At 40.0% G+C, this 15,734-nt stretch overlaps 1 protein-coding gene across 5 annotated transcripts in view; it reads left to right on the plus strand.

Annotated features, from left to right (window-relative positions):
• stk24a (serine/threonine kinase 24a) overlaps window positions 1-11,683 on the plus strand; it is a gene marked incomplete at its 3' end in the record, with an annotated part of 13,025 nt that extends 1,342 nt beyond the window's left edge. Inside the window, exons 2-12 of one of the 5 annotated variants that reach the window (XR_013934952.1) lie at window positions 3,234-3,464; window positions 5,436-5,492; window positions 5,609-5,717; window positions 6,106-6,263; window positions 7,026-7,211; window positions 7,333-7,478; window positions 7,607-7,739; window positions 8,072-8,137; window positions 8,376-8,512; window positions 8,632-9,076; window positions 9,112-11,683. Coding sequence is in view for 3 of the 5 variants with exons in the window: in XM_080456970.1 (XP_080313096.1) it covers window positions 3,234-3,464; window positions 5,436-5,492; window positions 5,609-5,717; window positions 6,106-6,263; window positions 7,026-7,211; window positions 7,333-7,478; window positions 7,607-7,739; window positions 8,072-8,137; window positions 8,376-8,512; window positions 8,632-8,665 (1,257 nt within the window). Of the gene's footprint in view, window positions 1-3,233; window positions 3,465-5,435; window positions 5,493-5,608; window positions 5,718-6,105; window positions 6,264-7,025; window positions 7,212-7,332; window positions 7,479-7,606; window positions 7,740-8,071; window positions 8,138-8,375; window positions 8,517-8,631 lie in introns of those variants that run through there. The other 4 variants (XR_013934953.1, XM_080456970.1, XM_080456971.1 and 1 more) reach the window with 4 other exon arrangements.
• Between the last annotated feature and the right edge of the window lie 4,051 nt (window positions 11,684-15,734).

The following is a 15,734-nucleotide window of genomic DNA, read 5'->3' on the forward strand; positions in this document are numbered from 1 at the left end:
AAAATCAATTTCAACATTAAGTTTAGGGTTATTAAAGTTCAACATCACTATAATAACGTGCTGCAGAGTGTTATTTGAAATACTAATCAACTTCAGGCTGCTGAACCAGACATTTTGAGCCCACAGCCAAGACATGATATGGTCTGAGAACAAGTAGGTCACTTGGTCATTCCCCATTCACACATGGATGTATGACTGACAAGCTGTTGGGGTGGCATTATAGTCTTGAGCTGCATTAACCGCACCATGCTTGAGTTTGACTGCACAGTGAGTGTCAGTCTCTCTCTTGAATGCTGGATTTTTAAATTGTGGACACCCACAGCCAGGTATGGGGTTTGGTGTGGATGCCAGAGTCTAACCATGCAGAGAGGAGTAGACTATGAGAAGTAGGGGGAGCTGGTGAGGTGATGAGCCTCAAGGTCCAGGGTGTGGATGACCGTAGTTGAACTCGGCGATGTATCGATCTGGCCGATACATCGGCCATTATTTGACTTTTTTTCGTTATCGCCAATTATGCAGCCGATATGTCCCAATTATTATAGGTGAGGATCAAAAGAGGAGCACATCCATTTTCCATGTAAAGGCATTTAAAACAAAACATAGAGACAAAATAAAAGTTTGCACACTGTAGCTCCATTTTGCATTATATGTGTGTGTGTGTATATATATATATCATTTTTATTTTATTTTATTTCTTTATATTTATATATATATTTTTGGTACCACCACACTGCTCAAAACGTCTGAAGAAGAGCAGTGTGCTCGAAACGTCGCTCAGCCCACTCAGGTGGTACCAAAAATAAATATGCAAAAGGGAGCTACAGTGTGCAAACTTTTGTCTCCAATTATTATAGGTGAAACATTTCAAAACATAAAAAAAAATAACAGATCTACAACGTGTAATTTTTAAAATGTTTTAATATGGTGGAAAGTGGTTATTTTATTTATTTGTTTAATTCTTCTCAAATAGAAGCTTTAATCAATCATTTTGATTAGTGAACCTTTGAAATTCTTGACAAAAAAAGTCAAAACATAGGAGAGGGTGTCTCCAAAATTGGGGTCGGCATCAGACCCAAAAATGTGGCATCGGTCGGGCTCTAGACAGTAGACCACAGTTTATGGATAGATTGAAGAGGATCAAACGCATGCTTTTAGAGGAGGTTCACTGAGCTTTAGGCCAGTTGTCGCTGTAAACCTGCTGACTGGGAAAACGGTAAGTGGGTTCCCAACATGTGTATCCGTGGTCGCTGTGGCGGTGTTGTTGTTCTCCATTGTTTTTAGAGAGCTCCGACTCAACATGATCATTTTCACCTGGATGAATAACCACATTGGTGTTATGACAGCCGTTTGGTTCTGCTGTTTCTGTTCTGCTTTATTCTGCACCGCTCTCCCTCTCCCTGTCTTTGTTCTAAAGTCCCCTTACTATCAAAATTCAGCAGCCCCTCTCTGCCTCTTTTTCTTTTTAGGAGCGGCCTCTGCTCCGTGCCTTCCCATATAACTCTACCAGCCATGCATTAGCAGCCTTACAGGAAATAATTCTCTGGGGAGATATGAATGTAGTGGGCCTGGCCAGCCCACAGTACAAAGTCTAAGCACAGACAGAGCTATCTGGTGAATTTAGAAATAAAACTTAAACTAGCCATGGATTATTTTATTTTGTTTTGTTTATTTATTTCAGATAAAATTGATAATGAACAGGATGGAGTCCTTGAGTTTGTATATTATCTCCATAGGGCTATATAATCTTTATAGTGGCTTCACTTAGTTGTCATTTTCTCTCACTGTGGAAGTATGATCATTTGACTTGCTGCCTTATCTCCTACACAAAAACATGTATCAGGAAAAAATAAACGGCATTTGTTTTATGTTCATATTTGGAACATAGGCCGGCCTTTGGCTCAGAAGTAGCAGTGTTATTACTAGTCCTACTGCAACACAAAAATGACTGCTTTGTTTGTCAACAAGGCAAGAAATGAAAGTCTTAGGATTAGCAGCCCTGAGCTTGGCTGTCTGTGATTATTATGGGTAATGGATTTAAATTCCACACACACTGCTTGAATTTCTCAGGAGCATGGATGATGTTATTGACTCTGACGTTTGGGCTCCACATCAAAGCCATGACGGCGTACTAGTATATCACATTCCTCATTAGCCCATACCATTCCTGATGGTCATAGAGACAGTAGTATATGCTAGCCTGAGCCAGGATATACCAATATTATAATATAAGATCAATTTGTAAGCTTTTTTTGAAGACAGGCATATTGCCCAAATCCCATTGCCTATAGTACAGGTTTTTGATTTGCATAAGGTGGTATACCTTTGTCACACAAAAAGGGGGGGCCTTGGGGCTATAACAGGCAATTTCTGCAACTGACTGACTGCCTCTGCTTTGTTGAAACACGCATGTATAACAATCACTCACTCTGCAAATGGCCTGCGATATGCCATTATCCCATTTCCTTGTCTTGCTTCTGTGGGTAACTCAACACAGAAATATATGCATCTCCTTAGAAGCTAGCAAAGTGCAGGCATTTAATATTTTACTGGGTGAGTTTACCCAAATCAAATGGCCCATCAAATAACTAGACAGAAAGTTGCCATGCTTTTCAAGTAAAAATCGTGGAGAAGGGAGTCTGAAATGCACTCATTGGTCAGATTTTGCTATTCTTTTCCCCAATAGCGCCATTTCCTACCCTGTTGCCTCCATAAATCTATATATTTAGGCTAAATAATGTTAGCTCTTCAGTCTTGTTATGCATTTAGAAATTAGAATTAACATACATTCAGCTCTCTAAGAGAAGTCAAATCGAGAAAGTCCTTTGTTAGTTCATAGTTTGCATTGGCAGGATAAACGCATTCAAATCATAATATTTGATTTGTTTTTGAAAGAATAACCCAACATCCTGTTTGCCAGTCCTGCCACCAGAACAGAACAGAGATAAGATCACAAATAAGAGTCATGTTGGCCTGCTGTATTCAGAGTCTGAAGCTAGGCTTGTTTCCATATGTATGCCCCATAAACTACTGTCAATTTTCAATTATTTTTGGGTGAGATTGGTTATATTATTGTCCCAAATGTATCTCCATATGAAACAACATAGTATTAGGCCCATTTTAGGACCGTAAACCACTTCAGCAGGTGGATCAGTGCAGCACTGTCCGTGTCCTGGTGTTGTACAATAAAATAGTAATAGTTGTTTTTCTTTCTTTCTCTCCCTTTCTCCCTACAGAATTTCAAAGCTGACCCAGAGGAGTTTTTCACCAAACTGGAGAGGATAGGAAAAGGCTCTTTTGGAGAGGTATTTAAAGGCATTGACAATCGGACTCAGAAAGTTGTGGCAATTAAAATCATTGACCTGGAGGAAGCAGAGGATGAAATAGAGGACATTCAGCAGGAAATCACTGTGCTTAGCCAATGCGACAGCCCCTTTGTAACAAAGTACTATGGATCCTATCTCAAGGTAAGCTTCAATGTAAACTCGAGTATCAAGCTGTACAAGAGTTGTACCCATTTTATGTCAAAGAGGAAATGTTGTAATCTTTGTCATGCATACAAGTGTACCACTGTACATATATGGGTCAATACATTATTCTCGTATTGGAGCCTCGTGTGAAGGCTCCAACTCCATCTTCAAGCATATCTTGTAAATAGATAGACTACATGTAATGGGGCTTAAACTGCCTATTTACAGAGTGATTACTACTTAGCAGTGGTAAGGAAAGAGTTAGTGGTTTTGTCAGCTGAAGTTCTGCATTGTGAATGGAGGCGAGAAGCAACACTCGTGAGTGTATAATGCGTGCATAGCATTTGTATATACTTTTTGGTATGTGTTCACACACACACACACACACAGTGGAGCACGTGGCAGGTGCTACAGTATGTTAGGCTTCTGAGCACCACCCTCAGATACTTGTGTTATAGCTTCTGACAAGTGACCTTTACTGCATCACTCAAAGGCATTTAGTGACAGGGTTCATTCCACCATTGGCACTCAGTCTTTAGATTCAATATAAATAAATACAATTAAATATTGTTGACACTGTCACAGCGTGACATTACCAAGTCTGCCAGCTGTACCATGTTGTTCACTCTGTCTGTGCTGCAGACGTCATTCTCAATAGAAGGAAGCCTGTGGCAATGTGGCCTTCTTAACTCAGCCGCACCCTTCCCTCCATGATCAACCATCTAAAAGGATGAACATGGCCTACTCTTTGCTAGACTGATATATGCTAATCTACCCCCTGTTGTCTCCAATGCATTATTAACCAGAGCATTCCTTGTAATGTAGTTGGATGGCACTGAGAGCTGTTCTTCTTTCACTCGAGTTTCCATTCCCAAGACCCAAAGAGAGAAAAGGGGATTTTACCCAAATGGAACTATTTACTTTGTTATTATAGTTTTTGGAATGGACATTTAACTCCTCAAAGTCTTTTGTTTACAGTTACCATGTGGATTCCAATTGTAGATGTATTTTTGTTTTACCAATTTGCCTCCATTTGAAGTGTTCTTTTTGTAGCTAAACTGCTAACGTCATCTCTGCCATATGCCACAGATCATTGCAGCAATTCAAAGCATACAGTGATAAATTTTCTTTTCAAAAGTACATTACTAATGGGGGCACGGTGGCACAGTCGGTAGCGCTGTCGCCGCACACTTAGAAGGTCCTGGGTTTGATTCCTGCAGGGGATGCTGTGGGCGCTGGGGGCGTGTCCTCTCCTCCGCGTCATCAGCGCCCATACCCTAGGTGGGGTTGGCGAAAGGGCCTCTCTGTGTGGAGTTTGCATGTTCTCCCCGTGTTCCCTAGGGTAGGTACCCTCACAAAAACATGCAGTAATCCTGGTCACTATACTGCCTCCCCCTGGTCAGCCGGGGCGCCTGATGGAGGGGAAGGGAACTGGTTGGAATAACGTGTTCCTTCCACGCGCTACGTCCAACCAGGGAAACTCTCCCCTGTCAGGTGACAAGAAGGTCAGTTGGCTCTCATGCATTGAAGGAGGCATGAGCTCGGCCCTGGCCTCCCTAGGTTGGCAGAGGGAAGGTAGTGCCCAGGATTACATAGACAATTGGCACTGGGTGTAAAAAATGGGGTTACAAAATCGTGGGATAAAAAATAAAATAAAAAGTAAAGTACATTACTAATGAGGTTTATTATTGAGTTCCACTAAGTATGAATGACTTGGCATTAATCACCTCACATATACATAAGCCAACTGTCCGTTTGTTTGATTAATTGAATGATGTATGTATTTTTGGCTCGCCATATAAATACAATTCTTCTACTGTATATGCTTTATTTAAGTAAACATTAAGTAACATTTGACTACTCAATATGTGTCCTCTGTCTGTTCTGATATTAAAATACCTTGTTTTTACAGAACGTGTTTCATCAATGTCTGTCTGATAATTTAAACTCATTCGAGTCTTTTTTCAGGAATCCAAATTATGGATTATTATGGAATATTTGGGTGGTGGATCAGCTCTAGATTTGGTATGTTTACAAAGAAATAATCCAAATCTAATCTTGTTAAATAATTTGATTCATATAGTCATTTGTAACCGTGGCTTGACTTACTAACATAACCATGAACATATCCCATGTTCTAGTTGGAACCAGGTGCCCTGGATGAAACCCAGATTGCCACGATTCTTAGAGAGATACTAAAGGGCCTTGAGTACCTCCATTCTGAAAAGAAAATCCACAGAGACATCAAAGGTATTATGACATTATATTCTTCTTTACTCTATTATATTCTGCTTTATCAGCAGACCAAGCAGTCACTATTTTCTTTCCCTTGTTACTCTGCTCTACTACTTGCTATTGATTCTGTGGAAGTGAATCGGTAATATACATTCTGTACACTAAACCATCTGTACACTTTGTAAACTAGCCATGTGTTACCTGCATCAAGCTCCAAGAATTATCAAGATGCAGTCTTCACTGCCTGACAAATCCAATTCCATGTACCTTGTACCCTCCAGTACTTCACGTTCAGCATTCATATGCTGTGAGGTGTAATGTGCAATTAAGATTGAGCCGAGTGCTGCATTTTTATGTCAGTCAGTCAAATAGAATAGCGGTGTGCGCTTTGTCTCATTTCCAGCGGCCAACGTGCTGCTGTCTGAACAAGGGGACGTGAAGCTGGCAGACTTTGGAGTTGCAGGCCAGCTGACAGACACGCAGATAAAGAGGAATACGTTTGTAGGCACCCCGTTCTGGATGGCACCTGAAGTCATAAAGCAGTCCGCCTATGACTCAAAGGTCAGAATTACCTCAGACTCTGTCTCATTATGGCACTCAAGGTCAGGAATGGGGCGTGCATGTTATGTTATACTGTGTAAAGATATGGGGAAGGAGGGCCGGTAACATTTTAAACCTCATGCTTGGAAGTTGTCAATGATTGTGCTCAATAACAGCTCTCATCATTTGGCTTAAAAACTGACATGTTTGTGGACCCTGTTTAAATTAGGCTGAATTAGGTTTTAAAAGAAACAATTAAGCATTAAATTAAGAAAAAGAAACAATTAAGCAGTTGTCATTTGTAACATGACAAAATGATTGACATAATCTAGGCCTTTCAAATAACTGCTATGCAGTTGTTGAATTGCTTTTAGAAGTTAAGTACGTTGTGATCTGTACCGTTCAAGATGGTTTGTACAAATGTGTTTTTCTTTTGCTTGAACCCTAACATGAGAAGTGTGTGTGGTGTCTGAACTTTTTTGTAATACCATTTTGAGCTATTGTCCATGACTAGAAATGTGTTAAAATGTGCTATGTAAATGTGCTATATAAATAAAGTGCATTGGATTGGAGAAATGTGTATATATTAGGAACAGTCACGACATGAGTCACTATGCAGCTTATCTGCAGAACCACTATGACGTGTTCTGAAAGATTCCAACACTACTCTGGCCTGCCAGCCTAAATACAAGTATTTTTTTGTGTTTTCTATTGATATCACGTGGTTCAAGCAATTTATTTAAAAATATCTAATTAAAGTTTCTTTTGTCCAAATGGTTACAGGCAGATATCTGGTCATTAGGTATCACCGCAATAGAACTGGCTAAAGGAGAACCGCCCCACTCTGAGCTACATCCTATGAAGGTCTTATTCCTCATCCCAAAGAACAACCCACCCACACTGGAAGGAAACTACAGCAAACCTCTCAAAGAGTTTATAGAAGCATGCTTAAATAAGGAGCCCAGCTTTGTAAGTTCAAGAGTCGCATGCTCTTATTCTCAATTGCAGTCCTTAAGTATACGGCCTCTTGTGTTGGGATAGGCTGCTGTCTTGTTGCCATTGAATGTCGGTTTTGTTTTGTATCTCTCAGAGGCCAACTGCCAAAGAGCTGTTGAAACATAAGCTGATTGTAAGGCACGCCAAAAAGACATCCTACCTATCAGAACTGGTTGACAAATATAAGAGGTGGAAAGCAGAACAGTCTCGGGAAGAATCCAGCTCAGATGAATCTGACTCGTAAGTTGGTCTGGTCCTTCATATACAATATTAAGATCAAGGGAAGACATGGCAATATGACGATGTTTCGTATTGCCAAAGGGAAATCTCTTGACCAGCGAGGTTGCTATCAATCTGTGTTAATGTAGGGAATCAGATGGCCAAGCGTCTGGAGGCAAAGACTCCGGTAATGACGACTGGATCTTCAACACCATCAGGGAGAAAGACCCCAAGAAGGTTCCGAATGGGACGGCACAGCTGGCTGAGCTGGAGAGAAACCAGGTACACCACCACACACTGATGTAGAGGAAAAATAAGAATATGAAGAAGCACACCTCATAATAGTAGTTAAACCACATCAAGCATCCCTAACATGCATGGATTGCTGCTGTTATTTGACCAAGTCTCTCTTGAGAATGACAAAAAAAGAAATTCTAGACATTGTCATAATATTAAAAATCCAAAATAGCAGATCTACAAGCTCACAATGTGTCACGAGTCATGACGTGTTCTGAGTTTGCAGATCAGCTATTTGATGTACAACAAAGTCAGCCTGTAGATTGGCTATAAGGTTTAAGTGGTTAATGCCAACTATAAAAATCTGTTTTCTTCAGGTGCAAGACAGTCCAAAGAGGTCGTCTGAAAGCTTGACAACAATCTTTTCGCCTCTATTTTCTGAAGTGAGTGCATTTTGTGTCATGTTTTGCCAGGTTACTGAAATAATCAAGCTGCTCTAAATCATTGTTTTAAAAAGTAGCCACTTTTCACACTTGCATGGTCTCAGAAGAACTGAATCTGCCTTTCATTCTAATGGTCATTGTCACACTCTCCTGTTGGAACAGACCACACCACACACACATAGTTATTTGCAGTAGGGAAATCGCATAAATGATGTCTCGTCAATGTCTCTCCTTGCAGTTGAAAGAGAAGAGTGAGGCCAGCAATGGCAAACCAGAAGCCTCAGAGGAGCTGAGAAAGGCTATTTTGCTGGCAGAGGAAGCATGTCCAGGGATCTGCGATTCCCTGGTGACTGAACTGGTGCAGAGACTGCAGAGGTAATGGGGATTCCCATAATTGCTTGCCACAACCTTATGATAACAAATTCTTTCACTGCACTCCAGACATTCTGATTTAACACTTGGCCTTTATAGAAGTATTCCTTTCCATTTATCAGGTTTTCTCTGCCCAGGGCTGCCTCTTCTCAGTGAGAGAAGCCGTTGCCTATTCTGCTACCCCCCCCCCCCCCCCCTCCCCAACACACCCTGATGGCAGCAGTCAGGTCATTGCCTCTGACATCCACAGCCGAGATGAAGTCTCCCAGGACAGTCTCCATAACTCATTCGCCTGAAGCAAATCCTGGCCTACTTAATCTCTATTTCTACGCAAACACATGGCGGATGTCCAGGACAGTCAGTGGCTAGTCGCACAGCTCCCTGACTGCCACCTGCTGTAAGATGTCTCGTCTCAATACTTCCTTCACCAGTGTTTTATTTAAGAATGGAGATTTAAATATTTTGCTGCAAAGACTACAAATTTGATGTGGCTTATTCTCAAAGGTTTACTCTAGGCAACCTTTTAGAGAGGGTATCTAACTTTCTTGTGTGTGTGTGTGTGTGTGTGTGTGTGTGTGTGTGTGTGTGTGTGTGTGTGAGAGACGTGTGTGTGTGTGTGTGTGTGTGTGTGTGTATGCGCGCTCGCTTGTGTGCATGTGTGTGCGCACGCATGTGTGGGGCTGTGCGCAATATCCTGTGAAATGTACAGTGGAGATTTGAGTAGATTGACGCATTCTATTGAAAACTCAGGTATCCTGCTTCAAGCTGATTGGGTCCTCTGGGAGATGGAAAGAGCTCTATTGGGTGGCTGTATAGACTTGTAAATAGGTTCATTTTTACAGATATTGAGAAATAATGGAGTGTATGTAGAGGAATCACTGTGTACAAATGGCCAAATGAGAACTGTAGATACTGGTTAAAACGTAAATATTTTGAGTGACTTAAATGGCCACAGTTGAGATTGCCTTGCCTTTATTAGCTGTTATTTTGTATATCAGTCTTTGATTTCTCCTGTTGTAAAACTTTAAGGACCATTAATCCATTGAATGAAAATGGCTGTCCTATCTTGTTTCAGTGTTGATTTATTTTTTTGTTACTTAAATGCTCTTTGCTCCCCCCCCCCCCCAACACTCTATTCTATGGCTGTCATTGCAATGTACAGTAGAGGATAATAGAATGTAAAAAGGCTGGATCACTCAAACCCTCTCCAGTTCTAAACACTGGACTATGTTTCCAGCCCCAGTTCCATGAGATCTCCAGTTGTGATGGTTTGTTGGACTTTCCCTCATCCCTTTTGCTGAGTGTATTCGAGTGGTGAGATAAAGTGGGGTTTTGTCCATTCACTCAGTGCCATTGACTAGCTTTGCCCATCCTCAAAAGACTCAAGTCTTCCTGGGAGCTGCAGTGGTACATCTTTTTCCTCAGCGTACCAACAACAGCTTTAATTGCACTTCAAATATAAATGCCTTTTACTATAAACAAAGTAGCCATAAGACAGTAGCATGAGACTTATGGTATAGGTATGCATCATGCTATTTGAAAGAAATATCCACCTGAAGACGCACAATTTGGACTATAGAGATGATCGTGCAGTGTTAGAGATTAGCCTAGCAATATCTTTTAATTTAGATTTTTGTGGTAACATTGGGTTGAAAAGGGTCTTAAGCCCGATTCATACTGCATGGTACGATGGCATCGACAAAAATAGCTGACCAACAAGTGCACAACGCGTCGCATCCGCAACATGTTGTGAGCTTGTATGTCTACCATTTTTTAAGTGTGACACCATCGTGCAATGGAGCATAAATTAGGCATTAGTTATACAACGAATGCATACAGTACTAGGCTTCTCATAGAAGACGACGATGTTGCTTAAAGATGTAAACCATAACATAAAGCCAGTAGCTGTTAAGAGACCAACTGCACTTCTCTGCTACTATTGATTCTGTAGTTTAAATGGAATGTGCATGAGAAATAACTCCTATGAATTGATGTACATAGTATGCGTTGTAGCATACTAGTACTAGTACAGGACTGGAGGAATGTTGAGTCCTGGTCACTTGAGTTAATTCAGCCTTAGAATCTTTGCAATGTATGGCGTGAATAGTTGCAGCAGCTTTAAAATGTTTTTATTTGTATTTCGCCTGCTCCCCCCGGCTAGGGTTTAGTGTTAACGCTAACCACAAAATGCATAAGCAGCAATACTTAAAAAAAGAAAAATCTTGGCAATGTAAACCTTATACTTCCATGCCAAAATAGCATGGGTGATTGAACAAATAAACATAACACTTGGGAAGACGAGTACATTTTATTCACTTTACCTGCATAGTTTTACTTTACTGTTGGGGGGTGGGGTGGACGATACACCTACTTTGCCAAGTGTACTGGGTTATTTAAGTTTAGCTATCCTACTGAACTGTAACTACCAATTTTCATGTAAAGCCTCACCATTTATGTCCAAATACATGTAGTAAATTCCCTGTCTAGCAAATCTTGGTATATTATACAGTTGAAGTGAATAGGGAAAAGTGGACAGTTGAAGTGTCTGAGAAGGGTTGGAATACATTGTTGTATGAGCAAAGTAAATGAGAAAGTCCCAGATTCTTGTAATGCTTTTACCAATGATCGCTGTTTTTCTGATTTTCTTTTCCGTTTGCCAACAAATTACTTGACCCTTATCTCTCCATTGATACTTCATAAATGTACTTCATAAATGTGCCATGTACACCCCCTCTGCCCACACATTCGCTAGATAATTTGCACCTTTTTTTTATTGTTTATTTTGAGTCGTTATCTATGTTGCACTTTGTAAATTTCTTCCAGATTTAAGGAAAAATGGTACTTCACTTGGCCACAATATCATATTGTAATTTACATGATTACCACAGTTCTTTTGTGTGAATGGCAATAAAAGCAGTGTGATAGTCAGGACCCATTTCTTAGCACAGGTAGGCATATATTCTGAGATAAGAATATTTTTATAACCTAAAAGAGCAGTATTATAGAAAGAATGAATATTGGTTATTTGCTGTTTATCAATAATCATGATTAGGTATCGTTTAAAATGTACATTTCATTTTGTGTTAACATTGCTGTTGGTTTATAGTCCAGTATCAACCCTTGCTCATTCATCGCTAAGATATTGGACATCTTGTAAGTTTTAAATGATTGAAAAAAATAAAAATCTAATACATATTTGATGGATTCTTTTTGCATTGTTTGGCCATGCTATAAAATAATTACATACATTGACAATGGAAATGTTATTACCCTATATAATGCTGTCATAGGGACCTTGTTTCAGTGACGACATAAAGTCTCTCTGACTTGTATAACAGCAAAGTGAAACGTATGCCATACCTGCCAACTCTCCTGTTATGTTACCATTTCTCCTGGACAACTCCTGTTCTTCCATTTCTCCTATTTTGGGAGATTCTACCCTTTTTGTGTGACCCCTCACTGATATGCAGCCACGGCCATTCATGTTAATTTGCTAGTTCCTTGAGTTTTTGATATAAATCATAATGGCAGTATTTGATTGGTTTGAGTCCCAAGACTCAAGACCCAAAAGAGTCTTGAGTCAAGACCCAGGCTCCCGGGGAGACATCAAATTTCTATTTTGGCTCTTGAGTCCCAAGACTCAAGACCCAAAAGAGAAATTTGATGTCTCCCCGGAATCATACGAGGAAGTAAAATGTATAATAAGCAAGAAAGGAAACACGGCCGCAATAAATGGATCCAGGGAGAAAGCGTGGCAAAGTATTGCCGACAAATTAAATGCACAAGTCGTCCAAAAATATATACAATTTATATACAAGTCCATAAATATATAATTCAGTTAGGCTTAAACATGAGGAGTGTATAGTGAATATTGGAATTATCGCCTACTAATCTACAATACGATCCAACCAATATGTCTGAGTCCGTGCTCAGGAATGTGCCAAAAACTCCATGAATTCAAGGCTTCATGGAGTGGAAACTTTATATTTGAAATCCGAACGTTTATGTAGATGAGTGCAGTAACAATACGTTTTCGTATAGCAGCAATTTTGCATGTACAATATAAATATTAATATATTGTCTGTCGGGCGGAACCCTCATTATGGCCAAAACTGTTACTTTTCAGAATAAACATTCTAAAATAGCAAAAACAGCAGATCGACAAAAAAAGACTCGTGCAACATAATTTGGCAAGACACACCATCTCCGGTTTACTTCCCGTATCTGCATAGTCTCACGTAGCTATCTGCGTGAAGTGGACGGACGCCAACCTGCTTCCGGTCTCCTAAAAAGGCGTCCGCCCACTTCACGCAGATAGCTACGTGAGACTATGCAGATACGGGAAGTAAACCGGAGATGGTGTGTCTTGCCGATTTTTGTTGCGCGAGTCTTGTTTTTTTTTTCAGGACTTGGTTCTCAAAGTGGGATCCGGGGACCCCCAGGGGTCCTGGGGGGGTTCCAGGGGGTCCCCAGTAAAATGTTATTATTAGATATGGCTCTTTTATTGCTACTTTTAACTTTTTAATGGATCCTATGTAAGTAAAGCCTGATAAAAGTGTCAAACTCCCAAAATCTGGAAATTACATCTACTCTGTTAAAGATTTCCTGGTGGGGGGGGGGACCCCCAGCGTGGTCAAGAAGAGCCCCCCCCCCCTGGGAAAAAAATCTCCTGTTATCCGACGGTCTGAGGTTGGCAGATATGATGGCAATGGACATTTAAAGGGGAAAAATTCAAACTTTGGCAGGCTACTAGGGTCAGGGGATCTGAATCTGAATCTGAATTGAATCTCAGATTAAGATCCCCTGACCTACTAGTCCTACATACTTACACCTAGGAACCCCATTCAAACTTTAAAATGTTCACCTTACTGTGGACATATTTGCCTGAAAATGAATCTTTGAAATGTTTCATGGTTTTAGAAATATACTCCTTTAAAAGTTCTGAAATGTATAATGGAGGTGTCAATGGAAGATTTTGGGACCTCAAAAAAACACTTTCACCTAGAAACTCCATTCACACTTTTTATAATTCAGCTTGCTGTGGACACACATGCTTTGAACGTTTTATTTTGAAATGTTTTGTAGTTTTTGAGATATTTAACTTTCAAAACTGACATCTGAAAACTTTGGCTCCTCGTTGTTCCTTCATACTTTAACCTATAAACTTGATTCGCAATTAAAAAATTCCACCTTACTGTGGACATGCATGCTTGAGATTTTTACTTTGAAATAATGTGTAGTTTTTGAAATATTTAACTTTAAGCGCCCAATGCATTGTCAATGGCAATAATTGACAATTATGAATTATGAATTCCACTTAATAAACTTACAATATAGTGTTCACCGTTCACTTAGGCTACGGGGTTGGGAAAAGCCATCTAAAACTTAAAATGCAATCAAAAATCCATAATTCAAGTTACACAAAGACGTGTCTTTGACAGACGTCTCTACCCACTGGGCACACAATACAACGCCCAAACGCCGTGCATACGCCGTCCATACGACGTCCTAGTCAGACGTGTGTCGACGTCGTTTCAACGTATTTTTTGCAAAACAGCTGCTGACTGAGGTCTGACTCGGACGTCGTATGGACGGCGTATGCACGGCGTATGGGCGTTGTATTGTGTGTGCCCAGTGGTGGGTAAAGAGATATCTGTTGAAAAGACACGTCTTTTACAACGTCGATACCACGACGTCGTCGTAAAACGCTGATAGGATGGATTACTGACAATGAATTACGAAATGATAGAATCCCCCCCACCCCCTCTAAATTCAATACATCTAAGATATGATTGCTATTAAGTACCTGTGAGTCTGTGACATCATCAGCAGAGATTCTAAGGCAGTTCTACTCTGTAACAGTAAAGGGGTTTCAGGGGAAACCAGCAAAATGAGGAAGAATAATTAAAAGACTGTCTTGCTAATAAAGCGTCATGTCTCTCATTTTTTACAATGTATTTGATATTACCTTTATATTATTTAATAAATTATGCATTTCATCCTCTATATATATTGTCCAGCAACCTTTATGATAAAGGCAAAAAAGGTAGTATACCGTGGGAGCCAGATACTTTTACTTTTGGTACTTAAAGTATATTTTGATGCCAATACTTTACCTTTACTCAAGTAAACCTTGACTACATGACTTTTACTTGCAACCCAGTATTTCTACTTTGGACATTGTGCATAATAAGTACTTTTTCTTTCGGTACTTCCAAGTATATTTGAATGACAATACTTTTTTACTTTTACTCAAGTAAATCTTGAGTATTACTTTTACTTGTAACCGAGTATTTCTACTTTGGATATTGTGCACAATGAGTACTTATACTTTTGGTACCTCAAGTATATTTAATGCCAATACATGGTACTTTTACTCAGTGGTGAGCTGTGGATTTTTTAACTAAGGGGGCTATAGTTTATGAGGTCACGTGCGCGCGCACGTGCACGCGCGCGCGCAGGCACGTGCACATAGCAACATGCCTGCATATCCAACATAGCAACATTATTTTCCTTTTTTTATATAAAAGCCCTTTACATATATTCACCCACACATAAGTACTTAAAATAATCAATCAACTTGTCTTTACTTGAATAACTTTTTTTTAAAGATTTACATTGCTTTTAAAACAGTGTTTTTTAAAACAAGTAAAAAATAAAAAAAATACCCTTTTGCCACTCACCAAAACAAAGACGGTTTTATGGAGTTGAAAGCCTACTTTACTAAATGGGAACACTGTGAGTCCCCACCTCACGTCTAAAATACACTTTTTGGCCAGAAAAGAAAATATTTCACCGGAATTAAAACCTGTTTTTCGTTACTCCACAGTGCCCTCTACAGATCTGGTCAATGGAATTTTCCTATTAGACCAGATTCTTCCTTCCGGTGAAATATTTTCTTTTCTGGCCAAAAAGTGTATTTTAGACGTGAGGTGGGGGCTCACAGTGTTCCCACTTAGTAGAATAGGCTTTCAACTCCATTAAACCGTCTTTGTTTTGGTGAGTACCAAAAGTGTATTTTTTATTTTTACTACAGACGAGAGGCTGCGCTACCGCGGTGCGAGGGGAAGAATCGAAAGTACCATAACGTTAAGGAGAACTCCTTCTAACGCTATGGACCAGAGCTAGACAGGGATAAGTTTGTGAGTGTCTGGCAGGCTACTAGCTCTTGTCCTCTGCTAAGCGATTAACCCTTTCACACTCCATGGCTTTAATGTTATGCAAA

This window comes from Gymnoscopelus braueri (genome assembly GCF_963280865.1).
Source record: "Gymnoscopelus braueri genome assembly, chromosome: 18".
NCBI classification, from domain to species: Eukaryota; Metazoa; Chordata; class Actinopteri; order Myctophiformes; family Myctophidae; genus Gymnoscopelus; species Gymnoscopelus braueri.